The sequence below is a fragment of the Bidens hawaiensis genome, unplaced genomic scaffold (assembly GCF_021521415.1).
Source record: "Bidens hawaiensis isolate Kalapana, Puna unplaced genomic scaffold, B.hawaiensis_p1.1 tig00063451_1, whole genome shotgun sequence".
In the NCBI taxonomy this organism is placed as follows: Eukaryota; Viridiplantae; Streptophyta; class Magnoliopsida; order Asterales; family Asteraceae; genus Bidens; species Bidens hawaiensis.
The window spans coordinates 24,795-43,646 of NW_027501346.1; the positions used below are offsets into that span (position 1 = coordinate 24,795).

General features: G+C 37.1%; 1 protein-coding gene across 1 annotated transcript in view; it reads left to right on the forward strand.

Moving 5' to 3' along the window:
• Positions 1-15,881, forward strand: part of LOC143603955 (uncharacterized) — a 39,157-nt gene extending 23,276 nt beyond the window's left edge. The window contains exons 4-8 of the mRNA XM_077080592.1: positions 13,702-13,733; positions 13,830-13,880; positions 14,215-14,511; positions 15,174-15,425; positions 15,507-15,881. Of these exons, the coding sequence (XP_076936707.1) occupies positions 13,702-13,733; positions 13,830-13,880; positions 14,215-14,511; positions 15,174-15,425; positions 15,507-15,881 (1,007 nt within the window). The remainder of the gene's footprint in view (positions 1-13,701; positions 13,734-13,829; positions 13,881-14,214; positions 14,512-15,173; positions 15,426-15,506) is intronic.
• Positions 15,882-18,852: the final 2,971 nt, after the last annotated feature.

Here is an 18,852-nt window from a genome sequence, read left to right on the forward strand (position 1 = left end):
AGTACGGGATGTATCGACCCAAGACCAATAGGTCTTGGGTCCCTAGATTTTAATCCTCTGCTTTAATCGTGCAGGAACAGTTGAACAGGGCTGCAAACAATCTATGGGTTGTGGATAGCGGCTGTTCCCGGCACATGACGGGTAACAAGAATTTGTTACACGAATGGAAACCTGTTCAGGGAGGAAGAGTAAGTTTTGCTGGGGAGAGTGGTGGAAGGATTACTGGAATTGGGACGGTGACTAATGGTAAAATGACGTTAGAGAAAGTGAATTTCGTTGAAGAACTGAAGGATAATCTGCTGAGTGTATCGCAGATCTGTGACAAAGATTACACTGTGCACTTTACCAAGAATGAAGCGATCGTACTGTATCCTGGTTTCAAGATACCAGAGGATTGGATAGTAATGAAGGCTCCAAGGGAAAAGAATACGTATGTTATGGATATGAGGTCGACTGAGATGGCAACAGAAGAATCTTGTCTTCTGTCAAATGCAATCAGAATCGGAAGTCAACAACAGGTGGATGTCAGTTTCTTGGAGGCAGATTAGTGTCATGGCAGTGCAAGAAGCAGACCTCAGTCGCCATTTCAACCGGTGAAGCAGAATACATGGCAGCATCGAACTGCTGCTCCCAGGTTCTTTGGATACAACAACAATTGCGCGATTATGGTCTGAATTTCACTCATACTCCTATTTGCATAGATAACACTGCTGCTATCTCAGTAACTAACAATCCCGTAAAGCATAGCAAAACTAAACACGTTGACATCCGTCATCATTTTATACGGGATTGTGCTGAGAAGAAATTGATTGTGCTCGAAAAGGTTGATACGTTAGATAATTTCACTGACTTGTTTACTAAAGCGTTTGACAAAAATCGTTTTCAAAACCTTGTTGAGCTGAATGGGATGATCAATCCCGAGTAACCGTGTTTTTCGTCTTTGTTCAAAAAAAAAAAAAAAAAAAAAAAAAAACACGTCACTATCGCTTAAAATTATGTCGGTTGCCTCAGTTTGAAGGACATATCTTCGGATATGTTTGGTCCTCATTTCTACTTGTAGAATATAAGGATAGCCATTAACCAGATGACTGAAAGTGACCGGGGCGGTTTATGATGTGTTTTTAATTCTTTCGCTGAAAATTAGTCGTTCATACTTAGTTAGAGGGACACATACTTGTATGTGGTCGGTCCAGCTGATCCATTGGATCTTCAGGATAGCCGTTTACCAGAAAACTTCGACTTGATCGGGGCGATAGAAGTTAAAAATTTTTATGGGAGATGAAATTATTTTTTAAGTCTACTACTTCGTAAGAAGTTCCTTTACTATGTTTAACAGAAAATTGATCCAACCTAGGAAAGTGATAGATATACTGATTCTGTGTGCTTAACTAGTGAAATTATTAGGCCTAAAAGACTTTAGAACAGTCATTGTATGTCATGGTAGCTTTTTATGGTGCGTAAAAGTAGAAGTGATACTAACTAAATCTCCTCGATTTTGCGTGGAAACTCCTTAAGAGTTGTGCATGTTTCCATATATATCTTTCCGAATGATAGGCAGAAAATCGATTACCCAGTCATACACGAGCCCGTGAGTGTTCTGATTCCCGAGAAGATGGTGTGTCAAGAAACTGCAGTGATCCAAATTCGGGACTTGCAGTAGTTTACTTGAAGCTGTGTAAATATTCATAAAAAAAAAAATTATGTGTTGCTGAGACATTCTAGAGCTTATAATGTTAATACTTCTCAATCATGATGTAAGAAAGAGAACGGGAAGAAGAGTCTAAAGATCGAAGAGTACTTACTATTTAATCAGACACTACGGGTCGAGGCCAACTCGGGGTGACTTGGGGAAAGCCAAATACGCTTTGAGAATAGATAGGAGACATCACAATCTCTGAGGTGTTGCCCATTTAAGTTTTTAGATTAATTGAACCTAACCCGTATCACAGAAGCAATGAAAACCATTCTAAGTTATATACCTGCTTACAACCTGTCTCTTTATGTCATAATACAGCTGAACATGGATCTGTGTGACAGTCACTTAATTAGTATGATTCCTGTTCGGATCTTTTCTAAAACGTGGTAGTCCTTGTCGAGACTGAAATTTGATCCCGTGTACTTTATTTTTAAAATTTTATTCTACTTATGTGGTTGTATGATTTTATACCTGGTTACTTGGTCTTGATCGTATCATTTAACTCTTTAAAGGATGTTTTAAAACTTAATTGCAAATTGTTCAAATTATAGGGGTTTGTTTTGTAAAGTTTAATATCGGCGAAGTTATCCATAACTTCGCCTGCAATAGGCGAAGTTATCCATAACTTCGCCTGTATAACTTTGACCCTATATAAAGGAAATTTTAGGTCAGACTTGTTATTATTTTCAAAATCCGGCGAACTTATCTTCCTGTAACCCTAAGCGAACTTATAGCATCGAATCATCTGTGTTATTTTTCTCAGTTCTAATCCGATTAAAGGTGCGTAGGGTTGTTGAATCGTATAATCACTGTCATTGATGTAAATCAAAAGTCGTTTCGACCCGTTTCGTGACCTCGGTCTTTCGAAACCTCAACACCCGATTTTCAAACCTGTTATTACGTGGTCGTAATCAACTTGATCGTCTATATCGTCTTAAAAACATGTTTTACGAGATCCGCAATCTCCAAATTGACCGAAATCACTTCGTATTGAACGTCTAACTGTTGCCGATTCATATTCAGGCGAACTTACAGTTTAGGCGAAGTTATCCTTAACTTCGCCTGAGGTTTAACTTCGCCTGACAATTAATTATGTAACAGTATATGAGGCGAAGTTGTGGTTAGGCGAAGTTATCATTAACTTCGCCTGGCTCTTTTTACTTAACATTTATCAGGTGAAGTTCAAATTGAGGCGAAGTTGTTCCCAACTTCGCCCCACCTCTAACTTCGCCTATATTGAATAAATCATAACTTCGCTCATGGTAACAGGCGAACTTGTGATTTGCCTCGACGTTTCTCTAACTTAGTCTGTTTTGTTGCAGAAATGGCAGCTGTAGCTGGAGCAGGTGGTGCAGGTGGTGAGAAGGTGGAGACAACAACCGACAGTTTTTCCCGATGCATAACATGTACATCACATTGGACCAGGATGCGAGCGGTGTTGATGATTTCCGCGAGATCATCACGTTTCTACTCCGCTCGCGTATATTCCACGCGATTACCACAACACTACCGATATCTTTGCCAAACATAGAAGATTTCTGGCAGATAGTGGAATATGACTGTCGAGTCGAGCCCCCGGTTATGCGTGCAACGGTCAATAATCAGATAGTACAGTTCTCGTCTGAACAGATCAGGGTGGCTTTACAGTTTGGGGATGAAACGAGAGACGATCCTACAGACTTTGTGGCTCCATTCAGAGATGGTGCGTTTCTGAGAATGGGATATTCTGGTCCTTTGGGGGATACTCAGAGACGCAAGGGGTTCTTGCTAGACCAGTGGCGCTTTCTCATGCATGTGATGATAGTGTGTATGTCAGGGAGAAAGGCTGGTACAGATGGAATGGGTGTGACCATGCAGTCGGCGATGACTGCTCTGACTTACAATAAGCGTTACAGCTTTAGTCAGATGGTATTCTACGAGATAGATCGACAAAGACGAGCGGTAGCGCGTGAGAGATTTCTTATGTATCCAAGATTTCTACAAATGATCTTGAATCACGTCGCTCCCACGTTACCTCAGCGCCGCCCAATTAGATATGTGGAAAGTGTCAGCAAGAGGATCTTCGCTCAATGCAGATCATCCAGTGCGAGGAGCAAACCTGAGCTCCGTCCTCGACATACTTCTTTATTCGGGTACTTGATCAACCAAGAGTATGTTCCAGCTCGTGGGGACGAGTTTCGGGATCCTCAACCACAACAGGCTGGAGCACCTCAACCACCTGAGGTACAACAAGCTATACCTGCTGCTCCTGTTGTGTCACCGGAGGAAAATGTAGACCTTGATGCAGCGTTTGGCGGTCAAGGATTTTTTGATATGGAGCGTGTTGATCCTGAAGAAAATGTACAGGTCTCGGTAGCACTGGTTTCGAGTGTGAATGTTACTAGGGCAGCTACGACGGTGGCTGATTCAGATTCTTCAGATGATGATGTGGCTGAAGCGAGACGGATTTTAGTAACACAAGAAAGGATTCATGGGAAAAGAAAGAGAGCCGATGATGACAGTGATTCAGATTTTGAGGAAGAAGTACATCAGTTGGTTCGTAGATCGAGAAGGGAACGGACAGGTGCAGGTTCGGGAGCTGGTGAGAGCTCAAGGGTGGTACGTTTCACTCCACCCGCACTGTCCGGTATGACTATAGTTCCTACATCATTACCAGTTACAAGGCCAAGCGCCACGGACGTTCCCGTGGTGGCTACCTCATCCTCATTCGGCCTCCCACCCACTACATTCCCACTCTCGGCTCCGGAGATTGTATCTTTGCCACCTCCAACTCTTACTCCATCGGAGGTCGTCGCAAGATTTATTGAGTCGATAGTTGTAGCTACTGCAGGGTTGTCAGTTACGATACCACCTGCGGTTACGTTTACACCTACTTCTGAGGTCCCGGTTACATTGGAAATCCCTCCTTAGTACACTCAAGATATATCACATCTGAGGTTTGATTTCGATGCAACCTTATCCGACTCGGAACGAATAGCAGCGCTTGAAAGGGTCGTGGCAGAACAATCAAGGGTAAATCTTATCCAGACCCATGCTATTCAGCTCCTCGTTGCAGAGAATCAGATACAGTCGTCCCTGCTGATCGAACATGGAAAAATAATTGATGCTTTGAAACAGTTCTTGGCATCTCAGGGGGAGACGAGCTGTAAGGGTGATGAGCTGAGGACTAAGAAGCGTAATGATCGAGACGATGATCCCAATGCACGAAAGGTGCAGGTGGAGAGTTGCCAAGAACTAAACAAGCTCTTGGAACTTCCACATCTCAGGGGGAGTCAACCAGTGCAGCTGGCAATTCAGGGGGTGATGAGGTGGTGGTCGTGGATGCTGAGATGATGGATGATGAGGTTATAGGTGATGACGATGTGTTACCGGTTGAAGAGATAGAGAAGATTGGTGCTGAGATTGTTATTGATAGTGAGATTGAAGATGGAGAGATTGTAGAGGAAAACGTTGAGCACGAGATTCCGGAAGTTGATAAGTCAGATATAGGTCAAGATATGGGAAGCGATGAGACAGAATGGGAGGAGCAGCCAAGATGGAAAGAAGGCTACGCTCAGTGGTTTATAAAGACTAAGAAACCGTCGGTCCCTACTATGTTCAAGAAAAGTTACAACATCAGGGGTTATGCTGAATCGAGAAAGGGGATTATATGCTGGTTATATGATGAGCAGTTGAGGCTCTTTGTGATTAAAAGGTATGATGGGGTTCAGTACTTCAAGAGACTGTTGAGATCGTTGAATACATTGCCTGAGTGTGAAGTGAAGGACTTAGCCAGATTGGGGTTGATAAACAGGAGTGATGATAACATGGCTAGGGTCATTGGAAAGATTGTTTGGAAGGAAAGTATAAAGGAGAAAAAGTTCGAGCTGTTGAAACCACAGAAAGGAAAACTTATTGAAGATAAAGATAGAGGGATGAGAGCAGATGGCAAGCCTTGGATGATCATGAAGTATAAGCCGATCCGGTGTTTAAAAAAAGTGCCGATGAAACAAATGCCCAAGGATGTGCTCAAGGATCTGAAGTGGTGGTATGTTGATTGTGAAACAGCTGAAGCAGTAATGGAGAATGAAGATGAACAAGAGCTGATGAGAGTGTATGATCCAATGCACTTGGTGAATTTGTCTCAAGCTGATCTGCAGGTGCTGAACGAGAAGAAAATATTTTATATTCCTGCTTGGAAAGAAGAAGCGAAGAAATATCAAAGTGTTGTTTCGGTTTGTGTACGAGAAGGGGTTCATGCTTGAAGATGAAAGATACAAGATTGTTGAAGATTACAAGACACGTGCTTGAAGATAGAGATATGAAGCTACTGCCAAGGAGGAGTCTGTTGGTACATGATGTCAGTAGTTCAGTGTCTAGTGTCTGTAATCGAGTTAGTTGGATTTGTGTTTTGTATTAAGCGAAGTTGGTACTCAAGTTCGCCTGATATGGGCGAACTTGTAGAACAAGCGAAGTTAGGGACAACTTCGCCTAAACATGTTAGACGAATTTGTCGTCTGATATAAACATTAGGTTACGGCTAGGTTTATGAGAAGATTGTACAAGTTTTCAGTTTACGAGTTATTCAGTTTGTGTAATCGGTGATCAGAGAATCACGTGTTTCCAGTTGCAATACAACGTGTCTTTGTTTATTGTAACGTGTGTTTGATCGTGTTAACGTGTATCGTCTTCTACGCTCGTATCGTCTTACGTAGGGATTCCGCACCTACGTAGAACGAGATATTCCGTGTAGATCCGGCTGGGAACCTACATAGAGAAGCGGGAACATATGTTGTTTTTGAGGTTAAGTCAACATCTATGTTGAACATGTTTACTTTCAAAAGAAACGTAAATGATCAATCTGGTACAATGTTATGCATTCCAGTCAGAAACCGACACGTTCATTACTTGGTAAGTTTTAATTTCTGTTTTAAATGATTGTTTCCAAATTCAAATGTCTATTAATTAACATGTTTAACAGGATTTCCATGAGTGGTACGTGATTCAAGAATTTGATGAAAATTGCATGAATTTGCTTTTCCAACTTATTGCTCCAGATATAGTGTTGTTAAACGTTTCATGTCATTGGGATGGAATGGGTTTTAGGATAGAGGATGGATGGAATGCGGTTTTTAAACCAACCAACTTGAAAGGTGGTTCGTTTGTTGTGTTTGAAGTCATATCAGATTTTACATTTCATATTAATGTATTTCCTGAATATGGCATATAATTTATCCTTCCCGGTCCAAATCAGTTGTTTCTCACCTATTAATTAAGCAATCAAGGTAGTTCCTCCCAAAACCCAATTCATCTTGATGAGCAAAATGATGACTCTAAAATCGTCTTTCACATGAACGTCACCAACAAATTGGTAAAATGAATTTTTAAATTTCTTTTTTATTTACAAGTATATTCATTTAAATTTTAACTTTATAATATATTTGAAATTTGCTTTTCACAGCGTCTTCCGGGTCACATTGCTACCAAGATTGATGCCTATGATGGAATGCTAATCACTTTGGTCAATCCCGAAGGTCGTAAAACAAAATGAAACTTCATGGTGAATTGTTAGAATGGAAAATTTTCACGGCGGAAAATGATATTTTTTGCCAAAATGGAAAATTTTCACGGCGGAAAATGATTTATAGATTGGTGATAAGTGCAGATTTGAATATGACATCAATGAATGTACTTTGTTAGTTTCAAAAGTTGATTAGTGCAAGAATGCGCGTTGTGTTTGGTGATTTTTGGAACATTTGTGATTTGGTGACTTTAGAAACATTTGTGATTTGGTGACATTTGTGATTTTGTAACATTTGTTATTTTCATATTTAGATGGTTGTATTGATACATATTTTAGTTTATTGTTTTGAATGTTGGTTGGTTAACTTTTAAATGCTTTACTTTTATAGTTTCTTGTAACATTGTTTTAAATGTTGGTTGGTTACATATTTTAGTTTATTGTTTTAATGGTGCCTTTTGTATGAAAACTTTTAAAGAATTGTAATTATGGAGTATCTTAAAACAAATCGTAAAAACAAAAAACACTTTGTTGAAAACGCTACTGATACGCTTATTAAATCGTAAACAACACTTGGTTGAATCTAAAATAAAACAAAAAATACTTTGTTAAAAAACACTATTACGCTTGTAACACGCTAATGTACATAAAACATATATAAATATCCTAATACACTAGTAACACGCTTATCCCCTTTATTTTATATTAAAAACTATGTCAATAATCTATTGGTTCTTAATCTATTGTTAAAAACGCTTGTGATACGCTTATTAAAATATGTTATGTATTTGTTCAAACGAGTCTATTACGCTTGTAACACGCTAATGTACAAAAACATATATAAATATCCTAATACGCTAGTAACACGCTTATCCCCTTTAATTTTTATATTAAAAACCATCTTATATCAAAGTACCTATTTTCAGCCACAGGTTCTCTGCCAATAATCTATTGGTTCTTAATTAAAAGGGAGGCAAAACTCAAAAAGCTCCAATATTTTGGCTCCAAATATTCAAAAACTCCAAATTAGATTAAAAAGCTTTTCCACTCCACAAATTAATCAGACGACACAATTGAAGAAGAACAATCGAAGATGAAGCTTATAGATGAAACAATCGAAGAAGAAAATGTTTTATACTCCGATGAGGAAGCCAACGACGACGACGGTCAAGCAAACGATGATATAGAGACGATAGCTATCGAACCCATCAACAGTTTTACTACTACGAAAAAACCTACAAGGGGGTTGACGAGGTTACCTAAGCTACGTATCGATTATTCAAACTCTGGAGGTGTCAGACTTGCAGTGGAGTTTGATAATCTGGGTAGGTTCACTGGCCAAACCAGATCAAAGTTTGCAAGTTTTTTAGGGGATGTTGTAAGCGAAATATTTGGCTTGAGACATTTAAGTTGGAGGGAGGTCACAAAGGAGCTTAGAGATAAACTGTGGGAACAAATAACGGTTATTCTTAATTTTTAGTTGTGCATATTATATTTTGAGAAGTAATTTACCTTTACTGTATTATATTATGCAGACATATTTTGAGATTTAGGCGTGTCACAGGCCTTCTGTGATGAATCGGCTCGGACACCTTCTTCGGGATTTCCAAAGAAAAATGTATGCCAAATACATTATGTCGAACATCGGTAAACCTCTGAAGCTGAAGGCGATACCAAAGGGACATAGGACGATGATCAGGCAAGAAGCCTGAGATCGCTTCGTTGAGTACACACAATTAGAGCAGTTTCAGGTATAAATCCTCTACTCTGCAAACGTAGATTGATCGGGTATATATGGTTTATGTTTTTTTTAAATATAATGAAATGATTATAATGTGTGGTTGAAGAAAAAATCGGCTTCATCAAAGGGAGCTCGAGCAAAGAATGTTTTTGATCATCACATGGGACGAGGGGGTTATACCTACCTTCGAGAGAAACAGGTAATCACCGTCAGCTGCTTTCTCTCTAGTTCAATGATTTGTTGGTTGTGTGTCTAATGCATGACCGTCAGCTTCTTTCTCTTGAATATTTTACAAGGTCAAAATCAAGGAACTTGTACCGGATGAGATCCCCGGCCGTGCATTAATGTGGATGAAAGCAAGGGAGGACAAAGATGGTGCATACAAGAATGTTGTTGTCGAATGCGTGGCAACCAAATTAGTATGTTATAGTATTAAACTTTTTAAATCATGTTAAAGTCAATCCATTGCCTTATATTGGTGTCAAACAAACTTGAGTCTGTCTAACTTGTCTCAACACTTGATGTGGAGAAATAAGCGTGTTACTAGCGTATTATAATATTTATATATGTTTTTGTGCATAAGCATGTTACAAGCGTAATAGACTAGTTTGAACAAATATATAACATATTTTAACCTAATCGTTTACAAAGTGTTTATTTACTTACAGTAGTTCATGAAATCAAACGTTTTATGCTTGTAATGAATCGGCAGTTTGACATTTGTTTTCTTGCAGGTTCAGCATGAGGAGCAGATCGCCTCCGGAGCCCTGACACTTGAACCGTGCTCAGATGCCGTCACCTTAGTGCTTGGCAAAGAGAAAGGTGGGTTTTTAAAAGGGATTGGGTACGGACTGACAACAGGTGAATATTGGGGTGTGAGTCGGTAAAAGGCTCGTTTAAGCAACGGATTTCCCAACTTGAGTATGAGGCGGTGCAGAGAGATGAAGTGGTGAACAAGTTGACGACTCTACTTGAATCCACGAATGCTATGCTAGCAAGCCGTGAGAAGGAACGGTTAGCATTTGAGGCCAGGTTCAGACATCTCGAAGGATTGTTGCCGCAAGTGTCGGCAAGTCAAGTTAGTGACGTACGCTACATATTAATTAATGCATTCGACATACATAATTGGCATTGTTTTTGTCACAATTCGTAGGTAAATTCTGTTCCCAATCAGGTTGGTTCTAACCAAAGTACTAGTGCTATGGCGCAAAATAAAATGCCAGCACAAGAAAGTATCTGACAGTTTCTTTGTTTATTACAACTTTCCATGTGATTTTTCATTTTCCATAACCTAATAAATTGTTTTGTAGGCCAGTTCTGTGTGGATACATCTTAACCTCAGGTGAGGCTGTGCAACAAAAGTCCGCTCCTCAGGTTAGCATTTGACAGTTTGATTGATTTTTTTTAATAATTAACTTTCCATGTGAGTGTGCTGATTTTGCATAAGTTAATAGTAGGCCAAGTATGTGGATAAAATAGTTGTCGAAACGGTACTCGCTCCCTATATCGCGACATCAGTAAGTATTTGACAATTTCAGAACTTTTTATAATTCGTTTCCAATGTGAGTGTGCTCATTTTCTATTACCGAATTGCAGGCCAAGTCCGTGGAAAAAATGTTGACCAAACGGTACTCGATCCCCATAGCGCGACATCAGTAAGTATTTTGGCAATTTCAGTTTTTATATTTTATAACCTAATAAGCCTAACAATTCCAGTTTCTTTTATATTACCAATGAAGCCTGTAGAGAACAATGTTGACGAAACATCAACACAACTACACCACACTCTGGATAGTAACGGCTCGAAAAAACCATCAGTAAGTATTTGGCAATTTCAGTTTCCCTTTAATTATTGATTGATTTCCATCCATAAGCTGATTCATTGATTGGTTTTAAGGTAAAACGGAGAAGCCGTTAAAGAAAAGTTGATGTATCTACGGATGAAGCTTCCCCACCTGCTGAAAAAATGTAGGTACTGCGCGAAACATTGTTAATTTCCCACCAACATGGCATATCCATGGATATGTCCTTATAATAAATATTGACTTCAACATGATTTCACATGCTTCTTGATAGGTGTATGAGTGTTGTTTGTGTGTGCATGACAAGAGTAACAAGGTGGCACGTGGTACAGTTCATTGGTCACCAGTTCCACAACAGTTGCATGGAAAAGCAATCCCGGTGGGTTGCTATAAAGTTAGTATTGATGAAGCCATAAAGGAACAAGCAATTATTACTTGTGAGGCAGGTGAAATTGTGACTGTTGGCAACGCACGTGGTACTTTTGTTACTTGGCCAGAACTCCTAATCTTATGTGACCAGGAGGTTTGTTCCCTTTTAACAAACCGAACAAATATCTATGTTCATTTAGTTTAAAAAACAAACACTTGTGTTCGTTTATGTTCGTTTGTTTATAATCTAAACTAACGTAATTGAACAAAGATAAACGAACATAAACGAACTTCCCGCCGAAAGGTTCACGAACAGTTAAACGAACGTTCGGTTCGTTTGCAGGCCTACTATTTTGTTATATTCAATTACAAAATATGACATTAAAGAACAAGACATATTTTGTTGTTCTAGCTACCACCACTCCCATCCTCAAAAGAACAATACAGAGCTGGCAAGAAGGCAAAGGCAAAGTACACAACGATAGACAGGGTGTCCAAACAGAAGACAAGGAGCAGTGCCAAGAAAACCGACGTCTTAGCTAGTATATAGGTAGTCGTTTATTTTTGTATTTTGTAAGATATTTTGCATATACATTTGCTTAAGTGATTATTATTGTTAATATAACTTGTTTCTAATTTCGTTTTGTCATGCTTGCTTATAGCTGTTTTATATTACTGCATAAAAAATAAAAATAATTATATATTGCCTAATTAAACACAATTTGACCACATAGAACACATTAAATAGGTGTGGCCAAAAGTAAGACAATAGCCACATCTGAAATTACAAAAATTAGAGTCTATAAATGACCATCAGTCACAGCAAAAACATTTTTGTGTGACGAAAGGGTACCAAAAACATTGGCCACACTTTCATCAGTTGGTTTTTGTTTGTGTGGCGGAACGAGATCAAACTTCACTAGAAAAATCACTATGTCTGACGAAAAGTTTGAGAATAGCCACATTTTAATTACGAATAGCATTGTGTGTGACAAACGGCAAGACGATGGCCACACCACAAACTACAAAAGAGTGTTTGAGTGGAAACTTCACATTTTTAGCTACATTGACAATAACCCCCAGTGTCTATATGTTATGTTTGGCCACACAATACATCACTATGTGTGATGAAAAGTTTGAGAATAGCCACACTTTAAATTACGAATAGAATTATGCGTGACAAACGGTAAGACAATGGCCACACCATAAACTACAAAAGAGTGTTTGAGTGGCAACTTCACATTTTTAGCCACATTGACAATAACCTCCGGTGTCTATATGATATGTTTGGCCACACAATACATCACTATGTGTGACGAAAAGTTTGAGAATAGCCACACTTTAAATTACGAATAGCATTATGTGTTACAAAAGGTAAGATAATGGACACACCACAAACTACAAAAGAGTGTTTGAGTGGCAACTTCAAATTTTTAGCCACATTGACAATAACATCCAGTGTCTATATGATACGATTAGCCACACAGTACCTCACTATGTGTGATGAAAAGTTTGACAATAGCCACTCTTTAAATTACGAATAGCATTATTTGTGACAAACGGTAAGACAATGGCCACACCATAAACTACAAAAGAGTTTTTGACTAGCAAGTTCACATGTTTAGCCACATTGACAATAACCTCCAGTGTCTATATGATATTATTAGCCACTCAGTACCTCACTATGTGTGACGAAAAGTTAGACAATAGCCACACTTTCAATTACGAAAAGCATTATGTGTAACAAACGGTAAGACAATAGCCACACTATAATCTACAAAGGAGTGTTTGAGTGGCAAGTAAACATATTTAGCCACTTTTAATATAATATCCAGTGTCTATATCATATAGTTAGCCACTCTATTATTAAATTTAAGTAGCCATTTCTTTGCTATATCCACATGGTATAGGTCACAATGCAAGCTTAACACAACCATATTGGCCACATTATTGTAAAATTCATGTGGCTGAAATATTAATTCATGTGGCTATATACTTGCAATGGTCACTCATAGGAAATAGTCATGTGGCCATTTTCTAGCGTTTAGCCACACTTATTGAAGAGGCTTCTTGCTGGCCAGTAACTAATGCATGTACCCTTTAGCCACACTTATTACCACATAAGGCCACAAAAAATTGTGTGTGGCCATATCATACCCACGGTGTCGCGACCTTTGGCCACATATGACCTGAACAAAATGTGTGTGGCTAAAGGCCTACGGCCACACTTTTTTCGTGTGACCGAAGGTTAATTTTCACGTAGTGAAATTAGTGTTAAGTCAAACATTCAGTTAAGAATTATATGATAACCGATATCATTAAAATATAAAGTCATGCCAAAATTATTTGTAATCTATATTTGGTCATTATTTGTAAACTTATTTGTATGATTTCAAATCATATTATATACTCATCCTTAATAAGCAGTTTCATTTTAACACTTAGTCTTCAATTTTGTGTAAACCAATATTAGAATTTGTGGTGTTTAATATTTTAACAATCATTTCATTGTGCAGAAAAAATACATATTACTAAAAAAGTGGAGGCTGCAAATTATCAAGCTATTCTTGACATAATGTCTGCTTATATGCAGCTGCAATATTTAATAACTTAAGTGTGGCAGAGGTATTTTTTTAGCTGTTGATAAATCAATCAAGTCAATTTTTTTTAAAATTACATATTATCCATTACTTTCAACACTTATATCCACTAATTGTGTAGCGTGACATTACACGGGAAATGTGTGGTATTCTTATCGACTGGCTTATAGAGGTTACTTTTTGAACGTACTATGGATTTAGAGTTTTTTTCTGAAATATTTAGATGACCAAGAAATGAAATGTTCAATACATTTTTGTTAGCACAAATCATCTGTAAATAATTTATTTGGTAAACTTTCATTTTTACCCTTGTGTAATTCTGCATCCCAGTTCTTGCCTTTCCAAGAAATGGTATTTATTTTACCAACATGAACAATGAAAACACCACTCTTAAATATGAATGGTATTATGTTTTGATTCAATTTCTTAAAATGTGTGATTTTTTATTCAAGCACATAATATGAATGGTATTATGTCCATGCACCCTGCTCCATACTGGTGCTTAGCCTGATCCAAAGTTTGCTGAAAATGCAGATGAGTGTTATTTTGTTGGTTATGTTGCTAACAAAACTGTTTATTATGTCTACAACAAGAAGACCAATTTGATCCTAGAATCATTTAATGTTGATTGGCAAGAGCTTAACACTACTGATGCTCGCACGGAACGCGACTGGTTGTTTGACTATGACTACTTGTTCAAACAATTCCGTGACATGTACACTCCACCTCCTGTAAAAACTCAAGTTCCATTTTCTTTGCCCGAATCTCTGTTGATGCAATCCACTATCAACAGTTTGCCTGAAGTGAGTCTACTTACTAAGCCTTCCAACAGAATAGTACCACCTGTTGCACAACCACCAGATCCTCTGCCATAAAATAATCAAGTTGTAAACAATCTTGTTCCTCAATCTGCTGATTCAACTGATATGGTTGAAGTTGAAGATGTATCTCACACTGATTCCTAAGACTCCTTTCAATATGCCGACAATGTGGGTTAGCATCAGACTGAACCTATACAGATATTCAAGTAGCCCCAAGCGTGGTAGAATCCGTTGCCACACCTCCCTATCAAGAAGAAATAATTCAAGTTGTTGTTGCCAATGAAGAACATGCTACTGGTGATTCTGACAATACTGCATCAACTCCCATCGATGCAATTCTTGTTCCACGTGGTGAAAATCTCTGGAATGAACAAATTGCTCAAGAACACCAAGTTGATCAACCTGACTTCATTCAATCAGCCGCTGATGTTCTTGTCAATGCTCCTCACATTTTTCATCCCGTAGAGAACTTGTCGGTTAATCTCCGAGGAGAGCCTGTCACCATTGTTGACGATATTCCTTCATTACCCATCCATCGAAGTCATCCAACAGAGAACATCATCGGTTCTCCATCTGCTGACATCCAAACAAGGAGCAAATCAGGTACCATTAACAGATGCCTTTTTGCTTGTTTTATTTCATAGGTCGAACCGAAGGACTACAGAGAGGCCCAAAACTCATGGGTTGAAGCTATGCAAGATGAGCTATTGCAGTTCAAGAAACTTCATGTTTGGAGACTAGTAAAAAGGCCAAGGAATAAAAGACCTATTAGGACAAAAAGGGTATTCATGAACAAGAAAGATGATAAGGGGGTGACTATTGGAAGCAAAGCAAGATTGGTTGTACAAGGCTTCTCTCAAAGTGAAGGTTTTGATTACGATGAAACTTATACACATGTAGCTAGGCTTGAGGCAATCCGTCTCTTTTTGTCCTATGCTTCATACATGAATTTCTAAGTTTATCAAATGGATGTAAAGATCGCTTTCTTGTATGGAAAAGTGAAAAAAGAGATCAATGTCAAGAAACCGCTAGGTTTTGAAGATTCTAATCATCCAAACCTTGTTTACCATCTTGATAAAGCTCTTAATGGCCTTCACGAGGCACCTCGTGCTTGGTATGTTGCACTAGCAGAACATCTGTTAAAGAATGGATATAAAAGAGGCATTATCTATCAAACTCTCTTTATCAAGAAGGTAAAGGATGATCAGATTCTGGTCCAAGTATATGTTGACGACATTATCTTCGGATCTATATCTGATAAACTGTGTAGAGAGTTTGCCGAGGTCATGCAAAACCGGTTTGAGATGAGTTCATTGGGGGATATGACATTCTTTCTGGGTCTTCAAAGTTGAACAGAAGGTTGACGGAAATTTAATACATCAAGAAAATACGTTCGTGACATTGTCCAAAAATTTGGTTTCAAGGTGTCCACTCCTTTCCTCACTCCGATTGCTACCAGACCTGTGCTAGCTCCAGATCCATCAGGAATTCCAGTTGATCAACATCTCTATCGATCCATGATCGGCTCCCTAATGTATCTCACTGCCAGCAGGTCGGACATCATGTACCCTGTCAATCAGTGTGCTAGATGTCACTGTAATCCAAAAAATCGCACCTGATTGATGTAAAGCGTATCTTTCGGTATCTAAAGGGAAAACCTTGCTTAGGTATTTGGTATCCCAAAGATTCTCCTAGAGTACTGCATGTTTACACCGATATTGACTATGAGGAAATGCAATCTTGATCGAAAGTCAACATCGGGTGGGTGATAGATTAATCTCTTGGCAATGCAAGAAGCAAGTCACCGTGTCCACCTCCACTGCTGAAGCAAAATACAATGTCGCCTCTATTTGCTGTTCACAAGTGATATGGATCCAACATCAACTGCTAGATTACGGTTTTAATTTCTTTAACACCCCAATTAAGTATGATATGAGGCAGCAGTTCGTATTTTTAAAAACCCGGTCCAACACTCAAAGACAAAACACATTGACATCCGAATGCATTTCATTCCTGATTGTTGTGACCGGAAACTTGTCACTATTGAACGGGTCCACACTGATTACAACTTTGCAGGCCTGTTTACAAAATCCTTTGATCGTGCCCGACTTTTATCTTTTTGTATATAAAATTAATTATATTTTATTTTTATCCTTTTGTATATAAAAATTGTAAATATTTTTCAAATATGTCACAATTTTAGAGGGAGAAAATGAGTTAAGTTCAACTCACAAAATTTTTTTTATTTTAATTAAGAAAAACAAAATTGAGTCACTTGACTCGTCAAAAATATTTTATATTTTATTATTATTTTATTTTATAATTTTGTTAAGAAAACCAGAAAAAAGCTTCAAACAGATAAAAGATATTCTCTCGTTTAGAGAGAGCTCCTACTTAGAGGGAGTCGAATATTATAATTATTCGCTATTCTCATTGACATCTCAATTTCTTTCCACTTTGATTTTTATATTCTTTTAAATTGTAATCTAATTTTACTATAATCAATGTAGGTTCTCCATCAAACTCCAAGATTCAATGGACATGTTGAAGGTTTTCATATATACGAAAATATTTATTTCCTTATCGAAATTATTATGATAAATTTAATTAGTTGTATTAAAAACGCTAATTTACTTTTCATCATTTATAGTTGACCATATTTTAATTAGCAAAAATGACAAATTTAATGTATACTGGAAATTTTAAATAATTTACTTTCGATTATACTTGAAAGTTAATAAGTTTTGTATTAAAAACGCATTAATTTATTTGACCAATATAATATGTGGTGTATTACTATTTCAAATTTATATTTAAAAAATCTTAGATATTTACTATAATTGCTTATTTATTTTAAATATTCATCGACTTTAATTTTAATGACACATTCTAATTATTTATACATTATTTTATTTCTGGTTTTTTAGAACCGAATTTGACCACTCTGTTTTAGCTTTTAATATTCTCCAGTCTCAATAAAGTTTACATCTTTTATATCTGACCAATTTTTAATTAAGCATAAATGTTAAGAATTACCGATTCGTCTAAATTATTCCAGCTAAGTCTACCAATACTATTAAAACAATTGAGTTTGTGTACACTTGGCATCTTCTTATTGATCCATTACCCTAATTTCCAAAAATACTAAGTACTTCTTATAATTTCTTGATATTAAAATAATTCAAAAGTAAAATAAATTTTCTTTCTGATGGACCCGTATTTGTTTATTAATACCCATTAGTTCATAACCCGATTTAATAATATAACCTAATTGTAATTCATATTCTAATCACTTTACTAGTCCTATCGCACCGTCTTAATTCTCTCTTCTCCATCATCTTCCAAGATTCAACCAGACCGTTTAATAAACCCTTTTTTTTGTGTGAATCGGTTCCGGTTTTATTTTGTTTATCTTCCGGAAATTAACGATCGGTCGGTTATTAATTTCGCCTAATTTCCCTTCCGGGCATTAATGATCGAATATGATTTGGGTGCCCATTAGTTCCGATTTTGTTTCATGTTTTCGCTTCGTTGCTACGTATCTCGATATCAATTTAATTGAATCATTTTTCGTTTAATAACCGTAATTTTCACGAACAGGGTATGTAGTATGATTTTCTGCAACAGTTACATCAATTAGCCATCGTTGGATGTCCTTGACAATGTATGGGGTATGATTTATGTACTTATTTCTTGAATATTAACATTAACGATCGATTATAATTTGGGTGTCCATCGTTCCAGTTTTATTTCATGTTTTTGGTTAATTGGTAATATCTCGACATCAAGTTAATTTTTATTATTTTTTCATTTATAGGTATATGATAAGAAATGTAATTTGGCACTTTTCGAAATTTTGATTTCGAAGATCAGTTATTTTAATGTTGGTTAATTTTATTTGAGTTTTATTCAGATATTGAATAAAAATTGTTTTATTTCCGGAAATTAAATTTTCTTTAAAATAAATGCCATAATTAAACATTCTTTTTTAATTTTTTTGTTGAAATTAGTGTTAAGTCAAACATTCAGTTAAGAATTATATGATAACCTATATCATTAAAAATATAAAGTCTTGCTTAAATTATTTGTAATCTATATTTGGTCATTATTTGTAAACTTATTTGTATGATTTCAAATCATATTATATACCCCTCCTTAATAAGCAGTTTCATTTTAACACTTAGGTTGCGTTTGGTATGCAGGAATGGAGGACGGAATGGAATGACTCATTGTGAGGGAATGAAAAATAGTGTGTTTGGTTGACCAAAGAAATGGAATAACCCATTACCAAGTCCATTTCATTCCTTCTAAAATACCCCAATT